General features: G+C 34.9%; 1 protein-coding gene and 1 pseudogene across 1 annotated transcript; both read left to right on the top strand.

Annotated features, from left to right (window-relative positions):
• Positions 1–6,680: 6,680 nt before the first annotated feature.
• On the top strand, positions 6,681–9,170 carry LOC120131668 (annotated as a pseudogene).
• A 5,955-nt stretch (positions 9,171–15,125) lies between these two features.
• Positions 15,126–15,632, top strand: LOC120131532 (secreted RxLR effector protein 161-like). Its single transcript, XM_039148509.1, has one exon. It carries the CDS (start codon positions 15,126–15,128, stop codon positions 15,630–15,632), a length of 507 nt encoding a protein of 168 aa, XP_039004440.1.
• The last annotated feature ends 1,474 nt before the right edge of the window (positions 15,633–17,106 follow it).

Genomic DNA, 17,106 nt, shown 5'->3' with positions numbered 1-17,106 from the left:
CAGGTCCATGGTCTCCATCAAGTCCTTGAACAGATTATGCTTTGTCAACAAACAGCGGGAATGCTTGAAATACCAACTAATTGTTCATATTCATTATATTAGGATGTTAGATTCATTTCCTTTCTTGTTCTGGACCCTTGTTCGCATTGAAGCTTACCACCAAGTCAGTTATTTTGAGTTGAGAAAGTTATGAAATCTTTTAAACTCAAATTAAAAGTTTTGTATTCAATGAATTTTGAAAAAAATAAATATTTTTTTTAAATAACTGTGAGTGACCAGTTTGTAACCAATTGATAACGTTAGTGATCGATTTGTAACATTTGAAACATCAATAGGGAAAACAAAAATTACCTCAAACATTAGTGATCATCCGTATAGTTTACCCCTATACCCTAACTTATATGTGAGTAGGCATAAATAAAAATTCAATGCGAGTACAATAAAAAAGTAGATAACTATCTTGAGAAAATATGGATTCCTAAAAGTTTCAAATTCTTATATATTTTAATATTATGCTTGATCTCGTAATTTTTGCTCGGCAAAATTGATTTTAAAATTATATGTATATATCTAAACAAAGGGATTAGAGCCGGCTCACCTCCGCCTTACTCTGTACCCATCAGCGTGTTGTGTCCCTAGCATTGCATAGATGTTTCGTAAAACAGAGCAAGATATCTGAGAACATTGGCAAAGAAAAAGGTACATTTTCATTACTCACATTTGGAAGAAAATGGTACGATGGAAGGGTAATTCCATGTGAAAAAAACACTCACATTTTTCATATAGAATAATAATGATTTGGCCACAACCACAAAGGCATGTTACAATAAATAAGGAATCCGTTGGCAAACTGTCAGCTATTTTAAAACTTTGTTCACTAGCAAAGTGCGTGGTTGTAGCACTGTTGTTTAAAATTGCGGTTTCAAGCAATTAAATAATGAAGCTCTTCGTCCCTTTTTAGCTGAAATTACTTGTGAGGAGGTGCGGACGGTGGTTTTCAGTATGACACCGCTAAAATCTCCACGTGCTGATAGGCTCCATGTGGCATTTTTCAAAAAAAATTAGGATATCGTAGGATGGTCGGTTGTTAACTATGTGAAGAATTTTTTCGACGAGGACACACTGGATGGCTGGTTAACCAAACGTTACTGGTCCTTATTCTTAAGATGAATAGTCCTACTTTGATCAGCCAGTTTAAACCAATCAGTTTATGTAATGTTTTCTATAAAATTATTACCAGAATTCTGGTTAATCGTTTGAAACCATTCCTTCCGACTTGGGTGGCTCAAACCCAGGTAAACTTTGTTCCCGGCCTTCAAATTACTGATAATATTATTCTAGCCCAGGCGATAATTCATTCTATGTCTAAGAAAACTGGAAGGGATGAATGACGATTAAAATCGATCTAGAAAATGCTTATGATCGTCTGGAATAGAACTACATTGAGGATACGTTAAAAGTTGTGTGACTGCCTGTGGTGATCATTGCTCGAATTATGACTTGAGTCAGGTTGGTTTCCACTTAGGTGATTTGGAATGAGGAGCTTTTGTAGTCTTTTAAACCTTCAAGGGGATCTGACAAGATGATCCTTCATCTCCGTACCTCTTTGTTTTATGCATGAAACGTTACAAATAATGACAGCCCTGGCTACTTGTGAAGTGGGAGACGTTACAATGTCCTGTTAATAATGGAGGTGTGGGGCTTCATAGCTTGCTTGCTTAAAATAAATCTTTTTTTTAATGAAAATTGGATTTCATTTTCTTACCAGCCTGATAAGCTTTGGGTAAGAGTTGTTAGAGCCAAATACAAGTGGGAGAATCCTTTACCCTTTACGCTTAATTATGCTAACGGATTTGGAATGATCTAAATGATAGTATTTCCTGATATATTCGTGATGGTTGAGAGACGGACTTTTGGTACAATCACTGATTGAAAGTTGGAAATAGACTTGTATTTTCTTATAATGGCTTGGATTCTCCTTCCCCTGCACCGGTGTGCTCGATGACCTTACCATCGGGAGAATGGGACTGGGCGATGATTTCGAATGTTATCCCTGCACACATAACACAACGCATAGCTACTGTCTAACCACCTAATATTCGTCTAGGTTCTGACTCGCCCGAATGAAGATGGGAGTTTGATAGAAGATTCACAACAAAATCAACATATTCCTCTACCATGCAACACGATATAGATGGGAGTAGTTCTGATTGGAAAAAGATTTGGAAGTTAGAGGTCCCCAACGAATCATAACCTTTTTGTGGTTAGCAAGGCATGAGCGATCACTTACTAATGTCGAGCGTGCTCGCCGCCATCTATCGAGTTCGGATGTTTGTTCGATTTTTCACATGGGGGCTGAAGTTATGATTCACATCCTAAGGCATTGTAGGATGGCAAGATATGTGTGGGGAACAGTGATTCGCAAGGAGAGGCTGCTAAATTTCTACTCGAAACTCTTCAAGGTATGTCTTGGACAGTATCTTAGAAATTCTGATATGATGACTGTAAATGCAGATGATCGGTCCATTAGATTTGCGGTTTACTGCTGGAAATTGTGGAAACACTAATCAATTTGATTTTCTATTCGAACTATGTTTAGAAAGAGAATTTATCTTCCATTGTGATAAAATTGTTGGTGAATGTGTTGTGGTTGTTGCACTTGCTATATACAATGAAGCTTTGCGGGTGAGAACTCCCCTAGCGTGGTGTAACCCGAATGATGGATTGGTTAAAGCAAATTCAGACAGAGCAGTACAACAAAATGATATTATGGCAGCTGTTGGCGGTTTGTTACGTAATTCGGAGGGGTTTGGATTTATAGATTTCCTTAAAGCTTGGGAAGATGGTCATTACTTGTGGCTAAACTATGGGCAGTTCATGACTTATTGTTGCATGCTTGGAGGTTGGGGTTTAGACGAATCGAATTGGAAACGGATAACCTTGAAGTTAACAAAATATGGAACCATTGTTCTGAAGCTTTAATCGGAAACGCACTGGTGAGGTCATCTTTGAGCTCTAGAATCGTGATCGGAATATAAAGATTCTTCACATTAGTCGTGAGTAGGGACATAACTAGAAATTTATTAGCTGCTATGAGCCGAGGAGCTACTATTGACTTTATTTATTTTTTAGATCCTCTTGTGAAAATGGCTGCTATTTTGCAAGAAGACTTTCACTAGTTAATTTCGACTCCTCTCTATTACCCCGAAAAAGAAAAAGGAATCCGTTGAATTGACTAATGTGATATGGTAATGGTATGAACACATGACTAATGGAGGTTATTTCGATGCGTATGATTGGGTATTTTTATGACAAGTACCCCAATCGCATGCTCATTGAAGTAGAAAACTTACAAATTTAATCATTATCCATGTGAAAATCCTAGTCTCACCAATAATGCTGTAACACTGACACTTTAGAGAGCCCTGATTCTTTAAATTCTCAACCGAATAAGATGTATTGAGTTGTTGGACAGGTTACAACATATATTGTTAGAGAAGCCCATCCATCAGGATTCTGACTATTTGATAAGAAGCCCAAACTCGTAGTTTAGGATTGACTCACTAATCAGGCCCCGACTCACTATTTGATAAGAAGCACAAGTTATACAGCATCTAATGTCTTTTCATCTCAAGTAATATTGTAATCTAGAGAACTGCACACGATTCAGATAAATTTGTAAAAGACTCGAAACAGAAAATAAAAGTTTATGTTGAAGTTTTGTGAATCTTAAATAGATTTTGAAGAAAAAAAATTAAAATAATAGAATAAACAAATCTATTTTGACAATATTTAGAGTAACCAAAGAAATTTGGAAGATTCTTTTAAAAAATGAAAAATAACAAATGTCACATAATTTATCAACAACGTTAGTTGTAGGCAATTTGATTTATTGCTTAAGTAAGGTCTTAGATTCGTGTCATTTTATATGCAAAAAAATTCATGATAGGAAACTGGCCCACAAAAATTATGTATACGACCGAATTTTACATCACTAAAAATAAATATCACGCCATCAAATCGTTCAAGACTTAATAGAGTAATGACTAAAAATCAAATTTAAAGAGATTAGTGCTATTGTTATAAATTTGTACATTTTAGTGATTAAATAAAATTAGGGTAAAGTCATAAATAATCCATCGAGTATTGATTTACTAAGTATTTTTATTATTATTAAAAGTTATAAAATGGTTTTTTTTTTCAATTTCATTACATTGGCTGTTTTGCTTTGAGGGAATAAAGCTGTTCGCTTTTATTGGATTTACATTTTTTTACAAAATTAGATTGCAAAACCTTCATGGAAATTCCAAGAGGTTGCTGAATCGCAAAAATCGGAAGAGGAAAACAAAGAAGCGTCTGCTGCTGTGGAGTCACTTGAGAAGCTGAGCGTTGAAGAAAAGAAAGCTGAGGATAAAGCTGGAGAGGCTGTTGCTACAAAGGAAGAAAAGGAAACCGAAGTTGAAAATACACAAAAAGCAGATAGTGAGAAGAAAGATGGGGAGGCAGCTTCCTCTACCTGAAAGGAGGTTGGGTTTGTTTTCCATGCCATAGGCTTTTGACGAATGTGGTGAAATTAAACACCTGTTGTCATCTCCCTGGCCATGTCTGCCATATTCCTGCTGGTGAAACTAGATGGTATCGTCTCAAAGTTTTTTTGGCTGCCCTGTACATGCATTTAAAGAGCGTTTGTTGTAGATGATTGTGTTTTTGGGTTGGGGTAATATCTTGAATATGTGTTTTGGTGAAAAGGAATTTGGTTTGCCAGAATTGGCTATAATCCAGTTGTGATAGCTTTAACAAAGACGCCTATTTTATTTCTACGTAATTGAGAAATTATTGCATAATGGAAAAAAAATCCTATTATGTTCAATTAAAGCAGCTATCTGTTTTTTTGATGAAAGAATCTCTTAGAAGTGGCGGATACAAAATGACCAACGGCCATTTAACGCAATTACAAGCAACAACTTCCATTAATCTAGAACCTAGTATGGGAAACACATAATTAACACACAGGGATAATTAAGCACTCCTTACACAAGTATATGGTATCAGAGGCTAAATGCTGTACCTGCCACTGAACCTTCTTACCATTACTCAAAAGTTGACCTCTACTCTACGTTCCTATCTTAAAGTGGTCCTGTCTGAAGACCCCGACTCCTGAATTAGCAACATTCGGGCATGCAAGGGAGAGATCATAGGAAGAGATTTGCATGCTGTCGTATAGTTTCGTATGGTGAGAATGGCCAATGCAACGCAATCAGTTCGATTGAATGCAGGGTTAGGGACCGTAAAACACCAGAAGGAACCGTTTCTTAATGCGGTGCTGGGAATAGAAGGTGGTGCCGTCTGACTCACTTCAGTCGGTGACGGGCGAGTCTAACTAATGATTGCACTGTGAAAGGAGGACTAGATCAAGGTGTAGTCAATAAGCAGATTTTGGGTCGATTGAATAAGACATCATTGATCACCTTTTATATTTCCCACATTATGCATGTCCCCATCATCCACAACCTCTCTCCTCTACATTCTGTTGGTAGACCCAATGAGCCATTAAGGCATGAAAAATGGGGAGCATTATCAAGACGGAGACCAAACTCAGAGCCAAATCATACTAATACGGCAAAAGGGCAACGCATAAGCAATTGTTCAATAGTTCCGTCACCATGTTGGCCTTTTGCGTGGTTAATTTCCATTATCTCTCAAGTAAAGTTGTCTTTCCCTTTATTTTAGGGGTTTAAACTGGCTATAAAAGGTCTAAAATAGGCTTAATACAAAAATAAGTACCTGAATTTTGTCTAAGAAAATGTTTTAGTGCCTAAATTTTTTTTGTTAAAAATAGGTACCTAATGTTTCTAAATTATATTTAGGTGCCCGTCGTTAAAAAGTATCGTTAACTAACACATGTCATATTCTGGTAATTTTAGGAATTAATTTTTAAAATAAAAAAAATTGTAAAAAAAAAGAACAATACCCCGCATACTCCTTCTCCCCCTTCCCCTACAATAGGCCGCCGAGCGGCCAGCGGTGACCATCATCGGCATCGGCGTCGACCTCTGATCAAACCTCCGATGACCTTTCACTGTAAGCTGCTGTCATTTACCGTGGAGAAGCGTTCGAAGTTTTGTCAGATTTTAAGCCACCGTCGCTATTTTTCGTCGATTTCAACCGATCGCAACGTCCATAAGCTATGTTGTCACCACTATTCGAACCACCGTCCAATTCCGCTAAAAACTCATCCTCGTCGTTGCTCAGTTGGTGCTCCTCCGGTGTTCATGGTAATGGGTTTGAAATGAGATTTTTTTTATTAATTCTTTAAAAGTTTGGGTTTTTTATAAATAAATTAAGTTTTTTTCATTAAAAATAATATTTTTATTATTAAAAAAATAAAAAAATATAATGATAAACATCTAAAAATGTAACTGAAAAAACTTTAGACATTAATTTTTAATAAAAATATTATTTAGATATTAAATCAATTTTAAGGTAAAATTCAGTCACTAATGTTTTGTATTAAGCCTCAAAAATATCCTTAACTATTTTGCCAGCAATTCTACACAACTCCTCAAGTAGGAACCCAATATTCTCCGCTAGAATAAATGCGCCTCATCACCCAAACATTCCCCTTTTTCTAATTATTGCCCAGGGAAAACTCATACTTTACATTTTGCGTAAACCACACGCCGCCTTCCAGGCTGCAACAGTTCAAAATAAACACTTCTTCACTTTCCCCCCTTTACAAAACCCTAACAACCTTCAATTATTCTTAATTGAAAGAAACACACACGCTCCCCTCTCCCTGAAAAATAGTTATGGCAAGCAAAGAGGCCGATCACGAGCACAGAGAAGACGAAGATGCACCCACTGCCGATGATGAAGATACCGGAGCTCAAGTCGCACCTATTGTCAAGCTCGAGGAAGTCGCTGTTAGCACCGGCGAGGAAAACGAAGATGCGATCATTGATCTGTCAGTATTTTTATTTTATTCATATTTCCGATTCGAATATTCGTTTATTTATCTAGAGATCCTTATTATATGAATATACTTAATTTTATTTACTAGAAAATCGAAGCTGTATCGTTTTGATAAAGAAGGGAATCAATGGAAAGAAAGAGGCGCTGGTACTGTGAAGCTGTTGAAGCACAAAGAGACGGGGAAAGTTCGCCTTGTTATGAGGCAATCTAAGACTCTCAAGATCTGCGCCAATCATCTAGGTATCCTCTCTAACTTTGACTTCCTCAATTATGTTTTATATTTTTCTTTTCCGTTTTCTGATTATTCCATGATTTTGCAGTGTTGCTGACGATGACGGTTCAGGAACATGCTGGGAATGATAAATCCTGCGTATGGCACGCTTCTGACTTTTCGGATGGTGAATTGAAAGATGAACTTTTCTGCATTCGTTTTGCATCAGTGGAAAGTGAGTATTTTTGTGTTCTAAATCACTTTGCTAAATGAAATTGAAACAATGTTATTTCAACTCATTTAATCTACGATCTGGATCTGGATGGATCTGGATCTGCACATCAGGGTTTAGTAAGCAAACAGAATTTCATAGAGTGGACTAGTGGGGCATTGATATTACCTTCAATTAGTTTGTGACTTACGTTTTAGTCAAGTATTCTTATCTTAATGAATTTTTGAAAGCTTGGTTGAGCACAATTCAAAGGTTCAAAAATTAGATTCAGAGTGTCTGAAATTCTAGTTTTTGTTGATCTGTATGAGTTGGTATCAGTCTCAAACAAGTACTTGCTTTAAAATGATATAGTTTTACTAATTTATAGCACAAACTGAGAAGCAACTTTCTTACTTAAATGTGAGTGATACTATTTTCCTGTTTCCTTAAAACGTGCTGTGAATTTCAAATGTTTTCCCCAGTGGCACATGTTTATTTTTATGGAAATCGAAAGCATTTTTGTGTGTTAACCTTTATGGTTTTATTGGGTTTGATATTGTTCGGAGAATCATTGAGATGTTACTCCTGTAGTCCTATAAGGTATTATTGAATTTCATATTGATGACATATGCCATTTAAATAAGATTTGAACTCTAGGATATCCAATTGAATAATTTAAAATTAACTGTTGTTGCTTGTGAACCCTTGCTCTAAGGGATATGATTGAATCCTGAGTTGAATTTAAAAGTCTTTTAGACATGATAAAATTAGTTATATATACGATTTGACACTTTAATGTAATAAATAAACTGGAGAGCTTGATATGCTATGAAAAATGAAACTGTTAAAAGTGGCCTTTATTTTTTCTTTTCTGGGGTAAGTGTTACAAAATATCAGTTGCAGTTAACGGAAACAGAGATGGATTTAGATTGGGGTTATCATGGCTGTTTTCTTTGTGATTTGTCTTCTTTTTGGTTTTATTATGAAGTTCTGTTTTGAGTTAATTAAGCTTTTTGGTTTTTACTGATTTTACCCCCTTTTTTCCCCTTGAAATAGATTGCAAAACCTTTATGGAAATGTTCCAAGAAGTGGCTGAATCACAAAAGTCGAATGAGGAAAATGAAGATGCATCTGCAGTTGCAGCTGCCAAGTCACTTGAAGTTGAGTGTTGAAGAAAAGAAATATGAAGATAAAGCTGGAGAGGAGAAGGCTGTTGCTACAAAGGGAGAGAAGGAAACAGAAGTTGATAATACAATTAAAGCAGATAGTGAGAATAAAGATCGGGAGGCAGCTTCCTCTACCTAAAAGGAGGCTGGGTTTGCTTTCCATGCTGTAGGCTTTTGGCGAATATGGTGAGATTTGTCAGTCACCTGATTCAACGCATGTCTAGTGTATTCTTGGGAGTGAAACCAGATGCGTAATATATGGGTTGGAATGGTTGAGGTCCTTTGCGTCCTTAGTTTTGGGTGTGTCGAGGGTTGGTCAAACCCTGAGTCATGTATCAGTCGTGTTTGCATGGTTTGAGTTGCGTTTGGAATTTGGATGGTGTCAAGGAGGGTTTATGCAACTGGATTTTCCCGGTCAGTAATAACAGCGTGTCAAAGTTCTATTGCTGCCCAGTCCATGCATTGAATGAGCTATTGTTATAGACAAGTTTTTTAAAAAGAACTATTGGATTTTTTAATTTTGTAACTGTGTCTCAAGATTTGGAAGTTTGGGTGAGAAGGAATTTTGTTGGCCATAGTTGGTTTTATGTAATTCTGATACCATTATATTTCTACGGTACAAATGAGCAAAAATGCTCTGATGGGCTTCGAAAAAGAAGAAAGCCTGATATGGAGGGGAAAAAAATTTTCCCAAGTAGGTGAAAGCTACAGGGACGTCGAATGTTGGCCGGAACACTTGCCGTCTTCCGAGAAGGCTGCAGCATCCAGTGTCTTCGGACTCTTCACCTCTGCTGTTGCTTTAAGCTTGAGATGTGCAGCAGAGAGGAGGTAGAGAGGGGATGCAGCAGAGGGGGAGAAGAGAGGGAGGCTAGCCATGGTGGTTTGGCCAGTGCTTTATGACGTCGTATGCTCCGGCTGTTTTTCCAAAGATGCTAGTTGTTCCTGGTGTTTGCCGGCAATACTGTTCAAAACTCCCTACATGGAAAAATATTTCCCCCCCTCCTTTATCAGCCTTTCTTCTTCTTTTTCAAAACCCCGTCGGAGCAAATTTGCCTGTATAAATGAAAACCCACCAAAATGTTATAATTAAAGCAATTATATGTGGTATGATCATTTATGGTTATAGGTGAGGTACTTGGCTTATACGTTAGGATTTCGCATATAATTCGTAGAATTGGCAGCCAAAAAAAAGGGGATTTGAGTAAAGGCAAGTCGAATGACAAGCACAGGGATTGCATGGCGCATCTGTGGAAGTAAAATGCCTTTGCCTTTGGTCCATCTATGAAATTAACTTGAAGTCGGATGTGAGATTGCAATTTGGAAGATCTTAATATCAACTTCTGTGTTATCGATAAGTTTGAGAGCTGATATAAGGAAACAATATGAAAACCAACATTTGTATGGCCTAGCCAACTTAGCAGGGTCACATGATCCTGGTTTCTGCATCTTCCATGCCCAACCTGAAGGAATCGGAGATGCTTTGCTGGAAGCCTGGAAGACGAGCACCATCTAAGCAGTGCTGTTTCATGAAGTAGCTTTTAAGCTCTTACTCCTTTCATAATAAAAATAAACATTTATATGGTTCCTTATGATGCTTCAGAGTCTTCATCACATCACACTCAGTTTATAATTCTAGTATTAAGATTTTGTTTTGTTGAGTGTAAAACTAAAAGGAGAGAACACAAAACATAGAAGGAAAATAAGTTGAGTGTGTTTTATAAGAAATAAAATTGAGAAATAAAATAAAAGTGTTTGATTTTAATGATTCTCATATGTAAAAATAAATCTTTTTTAATTTGAAAGGAAAAAAATGAGAGAAGATATTAGACACATGTAAATTAATTTAAAATATAATTTTTTGAGATTTTCTTTTCTTTTATTTTTCAATTTGATCAAGCAACAAATAAAGAAAATAATTTATTATTTTTCTGGTGTAACAATACTCCATACAAGAAATGGTGGGATCAAACTTGTAGTTCCCTGTAAGTGTGTATCAAGCAATAGGTTAATCACATAGTTTGCAAATTCAGGGACACAACTAGGAATTTATTATAATCGGGTTAAAATATTTTTTGTTTTTTATAAATACATTTTTTTAATTGAGGGATCTATAAAATTTTTCCTTATTTATTTTTCAAAAAAATATATCTTTTTAATATTAATTAATATTAAAAAAACAATTGGTAGTGACCAAGGCTCTCCTTGGCCCCCATGATCAGGGATGGATCACAGGGGCACGTGGGGGCAGTCGTCCTTTGAAAATATAAAATTATCATATATTTTATTTCTTCTATGTATTTTCTATTGAAAATCTATTTTTATCCCTTTCTAATTTTAGTTTTGCTTCCAACATAAAATCTTATGTCTGTACTTACCTATGAGGTTCCACCACTCAGACGAGATGATCCTTGCAGCTGTCGGTATCGTATAACAAAATATAATACAAACCACATATCAAGGGAAATGAAAAGGCAGTAGGGTTGGGTCCTCAATGATTTACCAAAATTCATATATATACATATAATGTAGTCTTATACCATAATGGACAGAATTTAAAGGATGTGGCTGGTATTTATCCATTTCAAAGACAGAATAAAACATGTTTCGGATTCAGAATCCACAACGCCAATAATTTATCCATTAGGTTTTGACCCTTTCACGACGGCATTGAATGGTAGGAAAATGAAAAACATCTAGTTTTTGGCATGGCAGTGTCCTAGCCGTCCGGCATCACTTTTGGAATTGATCTCTCAGAAATCTATTCATATATTAATATTAGGGTTAACTTCACGAATGATCATTTATGATTGTTTTTTGTCTATTTTTAATCACTTATTTAAAAAAATATAAAATATGTTCACTTTCGTTTTTATTTAATTAAGACGTGGTCACCTCGAATTAACTACTGTTAGCAACAATTAAATATTTTTGATATAATCACACATTTGGTCATTGTTATTACTTATTCTCTCAATTTAGTTTACTTTTAATAAATTAAAATAAATTTAATCTTCCAATCAAATGATGTCACATGTCACACATGTCACCATTCGGTTGAAGCACTAACTTTATTTTAATCTAATATGTTTATTTCCACCAATCAAAGTGTTACTTCTGTCACCCTTTTGTTGAAAGAAAACAAAGAAAAGCAAATTGAGACAAAAAAATTCAAACCTTGATCACTTAAGAAACTAAACATGTATCCAACCATGAAGCTAAGACTATTGCTTGGTCTAAAGTAGACAACATAGTGTGTATATTTTGTATGTTAGTGTATAAATACTTAAATTCATAATATTTTATATATATTAACTTAAAAATATTTTTATTAACTTATTAAATATATTTTATTATTAACTTAATTTAAAATATTTTTATTTTTATTTAAAAATATATTTTATGTGAAAATTTATTTAAAAGTATGACTAAATTGAGAAAAATATGTAAATAATAAGAACCAAATGTGTGATTATACCAACTATCTTGTCACATATAATGACCTCGTCTTAATTAAATAAAAACGAAAACAAGCATATATTATGTCTATTTTAAAATTAGTGACAAAAAATAAACAAAACATAAACATAAGTAATTATCCTTGCAGTTAACCTTTAATATTACTATAACACCCTCAAACAATTGCAAAATGACTCTCCCTTTTTCTCTGTAAGTCGTATATTTTTTTAAGCGCAAATCTTCTTATTTTGCTGCTACTACTATTTTCCCTTTTTATTTTTCTTCTCAACTGTTCAATTACCGAGTTGGAATGATTTTCCGGGTTTTGGGAATTGAGATGGGTTGCCCGCACCCAACTCAAATGACTTTAAGAGACTCGTCGCATGGTCTTCATGATGTAGAAATCTATCACATGTTCTGCTCTTCTATTATTTCGATCGAGTTATAAATATTTTTGAGAATAGATACATACATATATATTAATAGTATAAATTTTTTGAACGAGGTAAGAATAAATAAAATTTTAGGGTGGAAACCATTAATAAAATGATTTACGAAAATTTAGATTTCAAGTTGGATAAAATAAAATTTTAAGATAGACATTATTAATAATGTAAGTGAATAATCGAAATACATATAAATTTCAAGATGAGCATGTGTCCACCCTCAATCATGAGTGCATCCTCTACTGGACTTATCTGATTAGCAGCACCAAATCAGTGCGTTTTGGGTGAAACCCTTTCTTCTGGCTATCCATTTCCGTTCCAAAAAAACTGTCTTTATTTTGCGACTAAAGCTTTTTTGTTTTTTTGGCGAGTAAATTGGTCCTAGAATGACGGAATCTAAGGGAAAACAGCTGAATATCTTGTTCTCAAAGTTGGACAAATAATGGCATGATTATTACTCTTAACTTTTGTCTTTCAAGTCCCTGTACAACTCAACTCACCCTAATATATTTTATGGAATGGAACAAATCTCATTTTACCACTTATATATACATATACTCTACCGGTAATGTAATGTTTAAGTATTGTAATGTGTACAAGTACCTATTATATTGTTATGCAGGTTGAATACTGATCTTCACTGTTTCTCTGAACCTAGTTTTCTTATACCTGATCCACTGCAGTAAGAAATTAATCTGTTCATACTTCTTTCATTATCTTACCCTTTGTTTCATAGAAAGCTTTTCTTATACCCTTTTCGAATAACATTATCTATTGTGCAGTGAAGATCTTATATGTTTCTTAACTTTTTCTTCTTCTCATTTTAGGGTCAATTAACTAAGAGTATGAAGGGACTAGGCGGCCAGAACTTGTGTCCCATGTTGAGGAGTTTTACCGCATGTATCGCTCTTTGGCGGAGCGTTATGGCAACCTGACAGGAGAATTGAGGAAGAATATTGTAGGAAAAGTATAAATGAATTGATTGAATCATGACTATTCATGAAAAATAATTAAGTCTTTTTATGAAAATAGTTATTTCATTTCACTCTAAAGGTCATGTCTTTCCATGATAACCTTTTGATTAAAAGGTTATGATTTTTAATCAAATGGTTAAGTCATTTCATTTAAAGGGTATAAATATTTGTTCAAACTAGAGGAGGGAATAAATATTTTATTACCTTCATTGATGATAGCACAAAATATTGCTATGTATATTTGCTTAAAAGCAAAGATGAAGCTATAGAAAAATTTATTCTCTATAAGCAAAAGTTGAAACCCAACTTAACAAAAGGATTAAGAGGGTGAGAAGTGATCGTGGTGGTGAATATGTTGAACCATTTGGTCAATAATGTGCACAACATGGTATTATTCATAAGATAACACCACCATACTCTCCTCAATCGAATGGAGTAGTAGAGCGGAAAAATCGAACATTAAAGGAAATGATGAACGCTATGCTAGGAAGTTCTGGGTTGTCACAGAACATGTGGGGGGAAGCTGTCTTATCATTAAATTACCTTTTAAATAAGGTGTCTCGCAAGAAAAAAGACAAGACACCATATGGGTTGTGGACAGGCAAAAAACCCTCCTACAATTACTTGAAAGTGTGGGGGTGTCTTGCAAAGGTAATGACTCCTTTATCAAAGCAAATGAAAATAGGTCGTAAAACAATGGATTGTATTTTCATTGGCTATGCTCACCAAAACAATGCATATCGATTTCTTGTGCATGAATCAAAGAATCCAGAAATTCACAAGAATACGATATTAGAATCTAAAAATGACTCATTCTTTGAAAATATATTTCCTTGTAAAATTAGAGAAGTTGGCTCAAGTTCAAGGAAACGAACTTTAGAAACTATTAATGAAAATAGTCAAGGCTTCCAACAAGATATTGAAGTCGAGATAGAGCCAAGAAGAAGTAAAAGGGCACGAGTAGAAAAATCCTTTGGATCGGATTTTCTAACCTATATGCTAGAGACTGAACCTGTAACTTATAGCGAAGCTATACATTCATCTTAAAGTAATTTTTGGAAAGATGCCATCAAAAGTGAAATTGATTCCATCATGCAAAATCATACGTGGGAATTAGTGGATCTTCCTCATAGAATTAAACCATTAAATTCTAAATGGATTTTCAAACGAAAAATGAAAGCAGATGGAACAATTGATAAGTACAAGTCCAGATTGGTTATTAAAGGGTACCAACAAAAGGAATGTCTTGATTACTTTGATACATATTCACCCGTATAAAGAATAACTTCTATAAGAATGATACTTGCAATTGTCGCTTTACGGAATTTAGAAGTACATCAAATGGATGTTAAGACAACTTTTCTTAATGGAGACCTTGATGAGGAAATTTACATGGAACAACCTGAGGGTTATGTTGCTCCAGGACAAGAAAAGAAAGTATGTAAGTTGGTAAAGTCATTATATGGACTTAAGCAAGCACCAAAGCAATGGCATGAAAAATTTGATAGTGTTATGATATCAAATGGATTTAAAATAAATGAGTGTGACAAAAGTGTGTATGTCAAAATCACCGTTGATGGATATGTAATCCTATGCCTCTATTTTGACGACATTCTCATTATTGGAAGTAATAATGAAATGATAAAACGTACCAAAAATATGTTAAATTCAAAATTTGACATGAAAGACATGGGACTTGCTGACATGATTTTGGGCATCCAAATCAAAAGGTCATCTAAAGGTCTCATATTGACTCAGTCACACTATGTAGACAAGATTCTTGAAAAATTTGGCAAGGATGATTCTGGTGTAGCCAAAACTTCGATAGATACAAGTCAACATCTATATAAAAATAAAGGTAAAAATGTTAATCAAGTGGAATATGCAAGGATCATAGGCAGTCTAATGTACCTTATGAGTTGCACTAGACCTGATATTGCTTTCACTGTAAGCAGTTTAAGAAGATTTACAAGCAATCCAGGGGAGAAACACTGGAAAGCAATTGTAAGGGTATTGAGATATCTCAGATATACTCGAAATTATGGATTGCATTATTCTAGAGATCCTGCTGTGTTAGAAGGATTCTCTGATGCCAGTTGTATATCTGATATTCAAGATACCAAGGCACAAGTGGTTATATTTTCACATTGGGAGGAGGAGTTGTGTCATGGAAATCCTCAAGACAAACAATTATAACCAGATCCACGATGGAATATGAGTTTGTAGCCTTGGACAAAACTGGAGAAGAGGCAGAATGGTTACAAAATTTTTTGGAGAATATTCCTGAATGACCAAAGCCTGTACCCAAGATATGTATATATTGTGATAACCAAGCAACAATTGGTAGAACACAAAATGTAATGTATAATGGTAAGTCGAGACACATGCGACGTCGACACATGCGACGTCGACACAATACCATTAGACAACTGATCTCAACTGGAGTTATTTATATTGGTTTTGTAAGATCAAAAGATAACATTGCGGATTCGCTAACCAAAGGGTTGAAACGAGATCAAGTTGATAAAACATCAAGAGGAATGGGACTAAAGCCCATGAATTGTTAAGGCTTTATGTGAAGGAAAACCCAACCTAGTTGACTGGAGATCCCAAGATCTAGGTTCAATGGGACAACCTACTTGCATAGACCTGATGAGGTCACTGTGGGGGTTTTATCCCCAAGCCCATTCGTATGATTAAAACATTGACTAAAATGTGGATAAGGTTAAACAATGCTTTTAATGACCAATATGTGTTTCGTTGAACCGAACAACATAAGTCACCTATGTGAGAGTGAAGTGGAGCCGCTTCAAAGAGACTATTGGGCATAGTTCTCTAAGCTCTTACATAACCAGGAGATGTCCACTACTATATGGACATAACCATGAGAACCAAACTCTTGTCAGTAAGATATTTGTGTGAGGTATGTCATCGCTTACACAAACGGTAGGACAATTCAAGGATATCACGTCTATTGGACAACCAGTAAGGTAAACATATTTTCACAAGAGAAGGTTCAAAGGGGGACGCCTACCTATCTTATGCAAATATCGAACGTAGAATCTATCACCATATCGAGTTAATGACTATTCATGAAAATAGTTATTTCATTTTACTCTAAAGGTCATGTCTTTCCATGATAACCTTTTGATTAAAAGGTTATGATTTTTAATCAAATTGTTAAGTCATTTCATTTAAATAAATGTCTTAACCTTTCAATAAAGGTCTTAACCTTTCAATCCACTCCCTATATAAAGGTTAAGTTGTGACACATTTCAACACACAACTTTTATTATTTTCTTTCAAGTACATTTATTTTCAATTCTTCGATTCTTCAAAAGTCATTTTCCGGTGATAGATAAAGACAAAAATTGTGTTCGATTGTTCACTACGGCTGTGCTTACTGTTGTGAACGTTTGTTGTTGTATCCTGGGAGACCGACGTCCAACGTTACTCAAAGCATCGAGGAGATGACGAATCTGTCTTAAGGAAACTGTTCATTCAGGCCTCAACAAAACTCTTCTCCTACATATTCAATTTCATTCGATTACAGGATTTCATTCGATTACAGGTTCTATTTTAATTTCACATTTTTTTAACTTTATTATTGAAATGAAACTTTTTTAGATTGTAATACTACAACAATATTTTTCAATATTTTGCAACAAAT

This window comes from Hibiscus syriacus, unplaced genomic scaffold (assembly GCF_006381635.1).
Source record: "Hibiscus syriacus cultivar Baekdansim isolate YM2019G1 unplaced genomic scaffold, ASM638163v2 tig00110556_pilon, whole genome shotgun sequence".
Taxonomy (NCBI): Eukaryota; Viridiplantae; Streptophyta; class Magnoliopsida; order Malvales; family Malvaceae; genus Hibiscus; species Hibiscus syriacus.
Note: the sequence above shows the minus strand (reverse complement) of the source record. Positions and strands in the feature narration are given on the sequence as shown.